Source organism: Sodiomyces alcalophilus, assembly GCF_042370955.1.
Source record: "Sodiomyces alcalophilus JCM 7366 unplaced genomic scaffold ACRALscaffold_5, whole genome shotgun sequence".
In the NCBI taxonomy this organism is placed as follows: domain Eukaryota; kingdom Fungi; phylum Ascomycota; class Sordariomycetes; order Glomerellales; family Plectosphaerellaceae; genus Sodiomyces; species Sodiomyces alcalophilus.
Window position 1 is genome coordinate 1,454,060 of NW_027263536.1, and position 13,077 is coordinate 1,467,136.

At 39.3% G+C, this 13,077-nt stretch overlaps 1 protein-coding gene across 1 annotated transcript; it reads left to right on the top strand.

Moving 5' to 3' along the window:
* Nucleotides 1-6,023: 6,023 nt before the first annotated feature.
* On the top strand, nt 6,024-10,993 carry ACRALDRAFT_2106950 (uncharacterized protein; the record flags this gene model as incomplete). The annotated part of the gene is made up of 2 exons (XM_071023315.1): nt 6,024-6,070; nt 10,849-10,993. Coding segments are annotated over 2 exons (192 nt in total), but the record flags the coding sequence as incomplete, so codon positions are not given.
* Nucleotides 10,994-13,077: the final 2,084 nt, after the last annotated feature.

Genomic DNA, 13,077 nt, shown 5'->3' on the forward strand with positions numbered 1-13,077 from the left:
TCTACCGTTTAGTCCTATCTATACCCTTACCGAAGAAGAGTTAGAGACTCTGCGATAGTATATTAAAGACGCCTTAGCTAAAGGTTAGATTCGAAACTCTATTAGCCTTACCGGTGCCCCTATACTTTTTATCCTAAAGAAAGGAGGTAAGCTTTATCTTTATATCGATTATAAAGGACTTAATAAGATTACTTATAAGGATTATACCCCCCTCCCCTTAATTTATAAGATTTTAGATCGCTTATCTAAAACAAAGGTATATACTAAGTTAGACTTAAAAGATACCTATTATAGGCTATATATAAGAGAAGGGGATAAGTGGAAAACTACGTTTTATACTAAGTATAATCACTTTAAGTATTTAGTTATACCCTTTAGACTTTATAATACCTCTATTAGTTTTTAGCGATATATTAATAAGGTATTATATGGCCTTATAGATACTATTTATATTATTTACTTAGATAATATTTTAATTTATAGTTTGGATAAGGAGACCCACCGCGTATATATATATAAGGTTATTTAAAGGTTAAGAGATTAGTCTTTATATAGAAACCCGGAAAAGTGTGTCTTTAAGTATTAGGAAGTAGAGTTTCTTAGTTTTATTTATAAGCCTAATAGTGTTTATATAGACCCTATATAGGTAGAAGCTATTCGTGAGTAAGAGGAGCCTAATTTTATTAATAAGGTGTAGGTTTTTATTAGTTTTACTAGGTTTTACCGCCGCTTTATTAAGGGGTACTCTAAGATAGCTAGGCCGCTTACCGACCTATTAAAAGGGGGTGGTTAGCTAGGGGTCTTTACCCTTTCCGATAAATAAAGAGTATTTTTCGAGAAGCTCCGAGATGCGTTCTAAGACGCCCCCGTCCTCCGCTATTTCAACCCCTGTCTTCCTATTCGAATTAAGCCAGACGCCTTTAGCTTCGTAATTAGCATAGTTATTAGCTAACTAGAGGACCGTACTTAGCGACCTATCGCGTTTTTTTTTATAAGCTTCGAGGAGCTAAGTTAAACTACCTAACCCCTAATACTAAGCTTATAGTATCAAGGACATTCTATTTAAGGAAATCGGATAGGACTTAGAGGCGTTAAGGAATATATTAAGAACCCGGAACCGGCCCTAAGGTTAACCCTAGGGATATTTAGGACCGAGTTATATTTAGGATTATTAAGCTGGCTTAAGACCGGTGGTCTTAGAGCCTTAGGTTATTATATACCGATCCTAGGGAGGATAGTCACTAGTCCTTAAATAGGGTGTTTCCCGTTAAGTCCTGAGTTAAAAGGGCTTAACGAATAATCTTATAATTATTCCCCCCCTAAGGTTAGCTTCGTGACCTATTCTTATTATAGTCTTAACGACTCTCTTTACTCCTTATATAAAACCTATACTATTTTATTCGTTCTAACCGTTTATAGGTATAACGACTATTAAGAGTTCGAAAGACTAAGTTATTTTTTAAAATCCTATTACTACCCCTAACTAGTACCTAAGATACCCCCTAAGCGTACTACCACTATTCGTACCCGGGATACTTCCCCCGCTACTAAAAAAGCTAAAGCCGGGCTATTAGGCGCTAATCACGAGTAATCCCTTACGCCTAAGTTAGAGGATAAAGATAGTAACCCCGAATTCGAGATTCGCGGATAAGCTAACCCGGACGCTTATAATCCTATAATAGGACCACTACTCGACTAAGGGACCCCCTAAGTTATCCGCGTAGGACCCTAATTCGATATTAAAGACCTTAAGAGCCGCCCCCCCGGCATTTTATCGTCGGCGGAACTCGACTTCCTAATTAAGCATTATAAGGACCGCTAAGCCTATAAAAAAAAGGAGAAGCGCCTCCTTACCCTTTAATAAGGGAAGGACCCCGATACCTCTAAGCGTATCCCCTAAGGGGACTCCCGTAAAAGCTAGTATAAGGTCCCGTAAAAGCTCCCTGAATAGGATAGGTAGTTCTATAACTAGTTCTAGACGTTTATCGAAAAAATCAAAGAGCGTTTTATACTCGATAAGGTTAAGCCGTCTAAAGCAGAGAAGATCCACCTTATCTTTACCCTGCTACTAAAGATTATAAAATCCCGATAGTATACCTATTATAGGCGCGTTTATAGGAAGACTAAAGGTGCTACCTAGGAGGACCTTAAGACCTTCTTAACCGAGTAATTAGTCGATAATAAAACCCGTAAAATATCTATAACCGAGAAGCTATTCTCGGACTAGACTATATAGAAACCTAATTAGACCTATGCTAAGTTTATCGATAAGCTAGACTCGTTATTTAATAAGGTATCCCTACCTTTCCCCGATAAGTAGCGTATATAGTTAATCTTAATAAAGCTTAATAAGCCGCTATATAACTATATTATAGCCGCCGGTATCCTTACCGATAATAAGGTGTTAGGTATTATAGCCTGATAAGCAAAGATTACTTTTTTACGTAAAAATAAAGAAGAGACGCCCCGGAATAATCGCCTAAGGCAGCCCCGCGGCGAGAAGCGTGGGTATAATAGGGCCCCTAATAGGGCCCGTACTATAACTATTCGGCCCTTTATACCTCCCTAAGGTTTCGTGGAATTAATCGAAGTAAACGATATAGAAGCCCCGGGCCCCCTAAAAGGCGTAATAATAGCGGTATTATATACTTCGGCTATAATAAAAAGGGTTATTACCGGAACGAATACCCGAAGGAACCCTTTAAGTTGGGTTAGTTATTAGGATACTCTAATAGTTAGAACCCGAATAACCTACCGGTTAATATAAGGCACCCTATTATTAGATAGGCTTAGGCCTAGGAAGGGCCGCCGTCTTAGCTATTCTTCGCTAGTAGGGGCGTGATTAAGGCGAAGTTAGAGTTATAGTTAAGCGGCGGATAGGGCCGCCGGAGCGCTAAACTTAATAGAGGCGCCGAGGTTAACCTAATCGACTAAAAAGCCCTGCCTCCCGGCCACGGTTTATTAGGACTATTAAAGCGACTTAGATAGGTTATCCCTAGGGTCGATATATAGTTTATTAAGTCCTTTACGACATATATTAAGGTTATAGATAGTTAGGACCGGACCCGGATATACCCGATTAAGTTTAAGGTGTTAAATATAGACCCTAATAGGTCCTAAGTTATCCTTAGTATACCCTGGTTAGTAGAATATAACCTTATTACCTTTTTCCGGTCCGGCGAATAAATATATCGACTTTAGTAAGAGGACCTTTAAGGCGTCCCGGGTTGAAGAGAGTTAAAGAAGGCGAAGGAGTATATATAGCTTATTATCCGCCTTATAAAGTCCGGTGCCCCCCGTATTAGCCGAGTTATCGGTATAAAGTAGAACGCTACTAAGGAAAAAGAGGATACGTTACCTAATAGTCCTTTAATCCCTATTATCTAATCGGACCCGTTATAACCTATATACCCCGTGCCCCCTAACCCGACCTAACTAGATAAAGGGATCCTAGAATATCTTAATCCCGGGCTATATTAAGAGTCGCTAGATAAGGACGAGTTAAGGAACGTTATCCCTAAGCACTATTAAGAGTTTTCGGATATTTTCGATATCGTAGAGGCCGGCCGTCTACCCGCCTATTAGCGTTAGGATCACGTAATTAAGATAAAGGAAGGTAAGTTACCCCTATTTAGCCTTATCTACCCCTTAGCCAAGTAAGAACTAGCTATCCTATAAGAATATATTAAGGAGGCTATAGCTAAAGGGTGGATTCGACTATTAATAAGCTTTATAGGCGCTCCGATCCTGTTTATACTAAAAAAGGGTGGATAGCTATATTTATATATAGAGTATTAAGGTCTTAATAAGGTTACCCGTAAGGACTATACCCCGCTCCCCTTAATATATAAGATCCTTAACCGCCTCGCGTCCTTTATAGTTTATACTAAGTTAGATCTTAAGGACGCCTATTATCGCTTAAGAATTTAAGAAGGGGACGAGTAAAAGACGGCTTTTAGAACTAAGTACGGACACTTTAAGTACTTAGTAATACCCTTTAGTCTATATAATACCCCCGCTAGCTTTTAGCGTTATATTAATAAAGCCTTAAAGGGGCTTATCGATACTATCTACGTTATATACCTAGACGATATCCTAATCTATAGCAAAGACCTTAGTACTTATCGTATACACGTTAAGGAGATCCTTACGCGCCTAAAGGAATAGTCCCTATTTATAAACCCTTAGAAGTGCGTGTTCGAGATATAGGAGGTCGAGTTCTTAGGCTTTATATATAGCCCTAATAGGGTCTTTATAGACCCGAAAAGGGTCGAGGCTATTAAGGATTAGGAGGAACCCACTTCCGTTAAGAAGATTTAAGTCTTCCTGGGTTTTACTGGTTTCTATTAACGTTTTATTAAAGGCTACTCTAAGGTTACTACCCCTTTTACGGACCTATTAAGGTTAGGGGGCAGATTAGGTATATTTTAGTTAGGGGATATAAAAAGGGCCGCTTTTAAGAAGTTACGATTATTATTTTAGTTAGTACCTATACTATGGTATTTTAACCTAGCCCTGCCTATTCGTATAGAACCCGACGCGTTTAACTTTATACTAAGCGCTATAATTAGCTAGTATAAGGACTAAACCTAGCGACCCGTGGCGTTCCTATCTAGGAAGCTAAGGGGACCCGAACTAAACTATCCGATGCTAGACACTAAGTTAATAGCGATTATTAAAGCGTTCCGGTAATAACGCTATTATTTAGTATATAGTTAGACCCTAGTAAAGGTACTAACTAACCACTTAAACCACCGGTATCTACTAAATAAGCCTTGAATTAAACCTTAATACGCCTATTAGCTATAGGAGCTATTAAGCTTTAATTTTAAGATCCGTTATCGCCTAGGCGTTTAGAACCCCGTAGATAGGCTTTTACGGAAGCCGTAGCTCGCTATAGATTAGGCAGATCTCGAAGCGGAGCGGTAGAAACCCGTTAAGGGATTTACTAAGAAGTTTATTATTAGCCTTATAAGGGCCCGAGGTATATCTAAGCCCTCGGGTCTATCTAGCCTAAAGGATAAGATTATCTTTGCCTAGAAGGACGATCTCTTTTATATCTCCTTAGTATCGAAAGATAACTTAGCGGACCTATAGTCCTATAACGGTTAGGGTATAGTCTACTTTAAGGACCGTCTCTTTATACAAAACTAGTTAGGCTTACGTGATAAGGTCCTCTAGGTATTTTATAACGCGCCTACTACGGGCTATTATAGGTTAGGTTGGACGATTAAGAGGATTTCCGAGTCCTACTATTAGGAATACGTCTTATAAGACGTTAAGAAGTTCGTGCCTACGTATAGTATCTATTAGGGGACTAAGCCGCGCTAGTATAAGCCCTTTAGGTACCTAGCACCTCTGCCTATACCCGAATAGCTATTCTAAGAGATCTTAATAGACTTTATAATAGGCCTCCCCCTATAACCTTATAGGGAAAGAAAAGGGATTCTATCCTGGTTATAGTGTATCGATATACTAAGTACGCGATCTATATCCCCTATAGCAGCTCTTTAATAGCTAAGGGTCTTACTAGTATCCTATAAGGACACGTTTTTAGTATCTATAGCCTACCTAATAGTATTATTTCGGACCGAGGGTCCCTGTTTACTAGTAAGTTCTGGACCACCCTATATAGCCTCCTAAGCGTTAAGCGGCGGTTATTAACCGCGTTCCACCCCTAGACGGATAGCTAGACGGAATAATAGAACCAGAACTTAGAGCACTTTCTACGGGTATTCGGTGCCCTATAATAGGACGACTAGGTTAACTAGCTACCCCTAGCCTAGTTTACCTATAACACCGTATAGTATTTAGCTATCCTGTAAACCCCTTTTATTACGCTAATAGGTTTTAACCTATACGGACTATACGATATATAGATATATAAGTCGGGTAAGGTTTATACCGCTATAGCCGAGTAAAGGGTAAAGCACCTTATATCGAATCGCAGGGCTATAAAGGTCCTTATTAGGAAAGCCTAAACCACCTATAAACGGTACTATAACGCCGGCTAGGCGGCCTAGCGTTTTAAGATTAGCGACTATATACTACTATCCTCGAAGAATATTAAGTAACGTCGCCCTAATAAGAAACTATTAGGTAAGTTCCTTAGCCCTTATAAGATTACCTGCGTAATAGGTTAGTATAGGCTCGCCTATAAGCTATAGCTCCCGGAGTCGATAAAGATTTATAACGTTTTCCTGATCTCGCTCCTCGAACTATAGAAGTCTCGGGACGGCAGGTCGCCTATACCCGCGGATATTAAGGTCGAACTATAGGAGTCGGATAAATATAAGGTAAAGGAAGTCCTAGCCTATCGCTATAATAGGAATAGGCGGGAATACCTTATTAAGTAGGCCGGGTAAAAATATAAATATAATATATAGGAACCACGAAGATATCTCCCCGATACGCTTATCGAAGAGTATTATAATCGAAAGAGTAAGACTAGTTAATAGTATCGTCGACGCCCCGTAGGGATTTTTTTATTTAGGTCTAGGAAAGGAAAATAAAAAAAAAAGAAAATTAATTAAAAAAAAAAAAAACGCTAACGCCACCCCCCCCCCCGAACACCCCCTAGCCCGAGCCTAACGACCGCTATAAGGAGTCTTTAATTAGTTCTAGCCGGTTTTTTTACGAAGACCGGCTAACTTTGAATTTTATTTAACCAATTAGCCTAGATAGCGGGCGATAGTGGTAAGGTGACGCTCTATACGAATAGGAGTATCGCGCCTCTTACGCTCGGCCTTTTCCTCCTCTTCCTAGTAATAACGCGCCACGGGGTTAAACCCCTTATTATCCCGGGCGTATTTCTTTATAGCCTTAAGGGCCCGACGTAGCTTAGTTTAGACCCGGTAGGCCCGGCGCTTATATATATTAGCGGTGCTCTTTATAAGGATATTAGGCTAACTTATAAACGTTTAGTCGTCTAGACTATTACCGCCCTATACGGCCGCTACTAATATCTTTTATAGCTTTTTAGCTACTCGCTCCGCCTATAATAAAAGCTATATATCTAGTTAGTAACCTTAGGAGTGGTTAAAATAAAGGGGACTATAGCTATATAAATATACTAATTTATAGTCGCGGCTATTACTATTATAGCAGTAATAGCATTTATTAGATACCTTACTCCCGCGATAGGGCTATATAGTAATAGGACCGGTGGCGTTATCGCTATATAACGCTAAGGAACCTAGCGTATAGGTATACCGCCTATAAGGAGCACGAAGCTTTAGGCCTAACCTAACTAAGATAACGGGACGCACCGGTATCTTAACGCCGTCGCCGTCGCTAAAGTCCGAGGGTCTATCGCTAGACCCGTTTATAGATAGAGCGAACTCTAATAATAATAACCTATCGGAGTTAGCTTCCTTATTATTAAAGAGAGCGGCTTTATCGGTACCACCGTTTATAATAACGTCCTAACTAGTATAGTTAAGGACGCCCTCTAGGTCGCTAAGGGGCTTAAGAGTACCCTACGGCGAGTTATTACGCCCTAAAAGGAGAGGGTTAGTCGACTTAGTAACCGGAGTAGCCGTAATAGCCGGCTTCTTAACGGTCCTAACCGATATAGCTTATTTAGCTAGAGTAGCCGCTATGCCCGGCTACTCGATAGCTTTATCCTTTAAGGAGGAAGAAGATAACGAATCCGAGGACGAATCCGATAATAACTCCGATAAAGGGTTAGACTGCTACTACTACTACTAATATTATTACTACTTAAGAGCAGCCGCTATAGCCGCGGCCTTAGCCTTAGCCTAAGCCCTCTTAGCGGCCCGCTATACCTTCTTCCTAGTAGTCTTAGTTATCCCCTTATCGATAACCTTAGGTGCTACCTTAGCGGACTTAGTGCCGACCGCGTCGGACTTTATACCGGCCTTACCGGACTTTTTAGGTTTACTAGCCACGCCGGACTTTTTATACTTCTTAATAAAAGCTAGGAGCGCTATTATATAATAGTAGTCTGCTCTAATACTATAAGTTAGCCTAAGGTCTACGCGAAGAGGGTATAACACTTATATAATAGTAATAGTGCTAATAATAATAATAACCTACTATGATATTAGCCGAGTCCTAAGCCGGCCACGCTCTTATACGCGACTAAAATAATATATAATAACGCGCAGAGATAATATATACCCTAATAAGGAGCCGATAGGATAAGTTAATACCCTTAAAGTGGACGAGGATAAACGACTTACTATAATAGCGATACGGTTATTATTATTATAAATAGGTAAATAAGGAAGGGTAAGGAAGAGGAAAAATAATAAGATAAGTTACGTAGATAGGAAAAGTCCTATATTATAATAGTCGTATAACCTAATATAGGCCCTACTTATATTATTCCTTCCCCTTTTACCTAGATATAACTGCCTATTACGGAATCCTACGATACGGTTATTAATAAAGAACGCGCCTAGGGCGCTATTATAGTGTACGCGTTTACGGATAGGCTTTATTATTATTAATATTTATAATAGATATCACGACTTATTATTAACCGGCCTTGAGCTGGATAAGCCGCGAGAGGGCGATAAAGGAAATAAAGTAAGTTCTTTTATTATTTAGGATTATAGCGTGGCGGGCCTTATTCTAACTATATTCTTTATATAGGCTTTTTAGGTCGCCTTAATAATAATAGCGGTATAAGGGAATTACGAAAGCAATAAGGGTTACGATTCACTACCGACCTAATATCCGCTTTAGAGTTATGGTTTATTCTAACTAAAGCCCTTTATTAGATAGGGCCCTAGCCAGAGCGCTTAGGGCTTTATTATAGTATAGTCGTAGTAAGGGAGATAAATAAAGGAAACCCAGGAGAGTTATGCTTTATCTAAAGATAACTAGGCGTCTCGGTTTATAGAGATTACGGTTACACTACGCGAGGTGGATAGGATTAATTAGAAGGTTAGGTTAGGATAAGGGAGACGATTAGTTTAGCTTCGGGAGGATAAGGAGGAAGTTAGTAGCCCTAATAGGTGGAGTTTAGGCCGGCCTATCCGTCCCTAGGTCGGGGTGGATTAATAAACGGGCCGGACTAGTAACGGTCACCGGCTCCCGTGGACAGGAGCCTTAGAAGGAGGGGCGTGATATCAGGGATATTCTATTTAAGGAAATCGGATAGGACTTAAAGCCGTTAAGGAATATGTTAAGAACCCGGAACCGGCCTTAAGGTTAACCCTAGGGATATTTAGGACCGAGTTATATTTAGAATTATTAAGCTGGCTTAAGACCGGTGGTCTTAGAGCCTTAGGTTATTATATACCGATCCTAGGGAGGACAGTCACTGGTCCTTAAGTAGGGTATTTCCCGTTAAGTCCTGAGTTAAAAGGGCTTAACGAATAATCTTATAATTATTCCCCCCCTAAGGTTAGCTTCGTGACGTATTCTTATTATAGTCTTAACGACTCTCTTTACTCCTTATATAAAACCTATAATATATAGCTATTTATAAAGTATTCCGTTATTAGCGATACTATATAGCCTATACCTAGACCCTAGTCGAAGTCCTTACTAACTATTTAAACTATCGCTACCTCTTAAATAAGCCTTATATTAAGGTATAGCACGCCTGCTAATTAAAAGAGTTAGCCGTTTATAATTTTAAAATTCGATACTATCCGGGCGTCTAGAACCCTGCTAATAGGCTATCCCGAAAGCCCTAACACGCCGCTAACCCCGCCGAAATCGATTAAGAAAGGCGCCGTTTAGTCGAAGATTTCACGAAGAAGTTGGTTATTAGCCTCCTAAAAATCGCTAATAAGGAGAAGCTCGCTCTACTAAGCTTATAGGAGGAAGTTATTAAAGTATAAAAAAACGACCCCTTTTATTCTACTAATAGTAAACTACCTACCTAATAGACCCGGGACGCTAATAGTATAGTCTATTTTCGTGATTATCTTTTTATCCCCGATAAGTCCGGTCTTCGAGAAGCAGTTATATAAGCCCTCTATAACGCTCCTACTACTAGCCACTATAGTATAGGCAGAACTAATAAGCGTATTTCCGACACCTTCTTTTAGGAGTTTATATCCTAGGATATTAAGAAGTTTATCCTAAGTTATCCTATCTATTAGCGCACTAAACCCAGATACTATAAGCCCTACGGCCGCCTTACTAGTTTACCTATTCTAAGCCGTCCTTTTTAAGAGATTTCTATTAACTTTATTACTAGCCTCCCCCCGGTCACCTACTAAGGCAAAAAGAGAGATATAGTATTAGTTAGTATTAACCGTCTTATTAAGTATACCTTATATATCCCTTATAGTAATAGATTATTAGTAAATAGACTCGCCGACCTCCTACAGTTATATATCTTTAGTATTTTCGGTCTCCCTAATAGGATTATCTCCTATTAAGGGTCCCTCTTTACTAATAAGTTTTAGACTACCCTTTATCGTCGTCTTAGTGTTAACCGTAGGTTATCTACCGCCTTCTATCCCTAGACCGATAGTTAGACGGAATATTAAAATTAGAACTTAGAATACTACCTTTAATCCTACTATTACCTTTAGTAGGACGACTAAGTAAAAAAGTTATCCCTTGCTTAGTTTATATATAATATAGCCTAGTATTCCGCTATTCGTTAAACTCCCGCCTTCGCCTTAATAGGATTTAACCCCCGAGGTCCCGATAAGGTTAGTTACCTAAATCCGGAGAAGTCCGCGCTACCTAAGCCGAATAGCGTGCTAGTTACCTAGTATAAAACCGTTAAGCTATATAAGTCCTTATCTAGCGCGCCTAAAGGACCTATAAACGTTATTATAATACTAGTTATATATATCAGCACTTCTAAATAGGTAACTACGTGTTACTTTCTTCGAAGAATATTAAGTAAGGTAGACTAAGTTGTAAGATTTCCGATAAGTACCTTAGTCCCTTTAAAGTTATTAGTATTATCGGTAACTACGGGTTAGCCTACCGGTTAGAACTCCCTTCGTCTATAAAGATTTATAACGTCTTCCCTGTTTCGCTTTTAGAGCTTTAGGTCTCTCGCGATAGTTAGCCTCTACCCGTCCCTATAGAAGTTAACGTCGAGCCTTAAGAGTCGGATAAGTATAAAGTCGAAAAAATCCTTAGTCACCGTTATAATAGGAAACGCCGCGAGTATCTTATTAAGTAGGCGGACTACGGATTCGAAGATTATACTTAGGAGCCTAAGAGTCACTTGCTAGACTCCCTTTTAGAATAGTACTATAGTCAGACACCGCGTTAAGTCAGTTAATCGTTATTAGTATAGGTCTGCTATATAGTGGCGCCTTAGTTAATTATTAGTATTGTTATACTCTATAAAAAAACAAAAAATAAAAAATTATTTCCGTCGTTTATAGTATAGCACTTATAGTGCCTAGTCTATCTTATTCCTTACTACTATTACGCGTCCTCCTCCTCTGCCCGCTACACTAGGTACTCCAGGCTATAAGCGATTCTCTAGGCGTAATTAGATATCTTATCACGCCATTCTTGCTTAATTTAAGCCTTCTTCTCCGCCTCCTTAGCGGCCCTCTGCTTAGCACGGCGCCTCTTATTGGCTCTATCCTTAGAGCCATCCTTGTTCTCCTCTTTAAACTCCGATAGAGCCTTACGGAGCTTAGTTTAGTTAGTTAGAGCTTTAACCTGTTATATAGTTAATAGTAGTAGGGCACCACGTTTAAGTTCGATATACCCGCTCCTGGTTAGTTAAACCGCTATCCTCGACGGCCTTTAGTAAAATCTTCTATAGCCCGGTGGCTGCCTAAGCGGTATTAACGGAGAGCTAGTTTCCTTTTTGTTAGCGCCCACCTAGTGGTCTGTTAGAGCAGCAGACTTATAACTTAGTAATACTTCGATTTACGAATTTAATAATATTAGTATTTAAAAGATACCGCTACGCTATCCTAGCAGGCCGAGAACTTAATTACCCCTTAGGCCTTATTATCTAACTTTAGCTTTAGTCACTAACAGGCGCAGCGGCCGTATAGAGTTAAGGGCTCTAGCCTATCCACTAGTTTATACATAACACGAGGCTCGGGAGCCTTATTAACGATATTATTATCGCTATTATAGGTGGTATTCTAGTAGCTAGCCGCACCGTTGTCTTCCTTACCGATAACGGTATTATTATTAGCATTAACTATAGCGGCATTACCGCCCCCACCCGTAACACTATCCTTATGCTGCTTATTATTATATCCTTTATTAGCGCCACTTATTATCACGTTAACGTCGTCCTAAGCGCTTAGTTTATTAACGCTATTGCTAGTATTATTATTGCCCACCCCGTGGGACTTCTTAATTACTTTCGTAACCTTACGAGCCTTCTTCTTAGCTAGCTTACGGGCCGCCTTAGCGGCCTTCCGATTATTATTAGTGACGTTAGGTATTATAACTTTCACGTTATTAGTAACAGTCACGTATAGGGCACTGTCACGGCACTTATATTAAGGATATTGACGGAGGTGTTGTTATTATTATAAGAAACTGTCTCTATATTAGTTCTATCTATTATATTCTACTACCCGGCCGCTAGGAACGAATTCGAATCCGATAACTAAGTCCGCGAAGTCGATAAGAGACTTTAAGCTATATATACAGCTTTATACTATTAGTAGGGAATCGACTTATATATATAGTTATCTAAAGGTCTAAAATTATAAAGTTAGATAATAACTAAAGAAGAGAAGAAGAAGAAGAAAAACAATAAAGTTAGGAGTTAACGAAATATTCTTATAGATAAGTTAGGAGTTACCTATAGGTGCCTAGCAGCCTAATCTCTCGTGGATTTAGCCTTATTTATATAGTATAACTTCCCTCTTTAGAAGCATCTTCTCTCTTTAGGTGTTATAAGTTATAATTATAGGCCTTTAGTAGGCAAAGGAGTATTATATAAGTTATTTAAAAATTAAACAATAAGTTAGGAGTTTATCATAGAATCCTTTAGAATAGTTCTTAGTAGTAGTCTCTTTATTATCACAGGGTCTTTGTGTCTATAATATTAGCCGTTAATTAGGGGTCTTGCTACGCACCACTATCCGGCACCATACCAGGACCCAAAACCATATAGCTCCAGATTAGTGCCAGCACTATACGGGC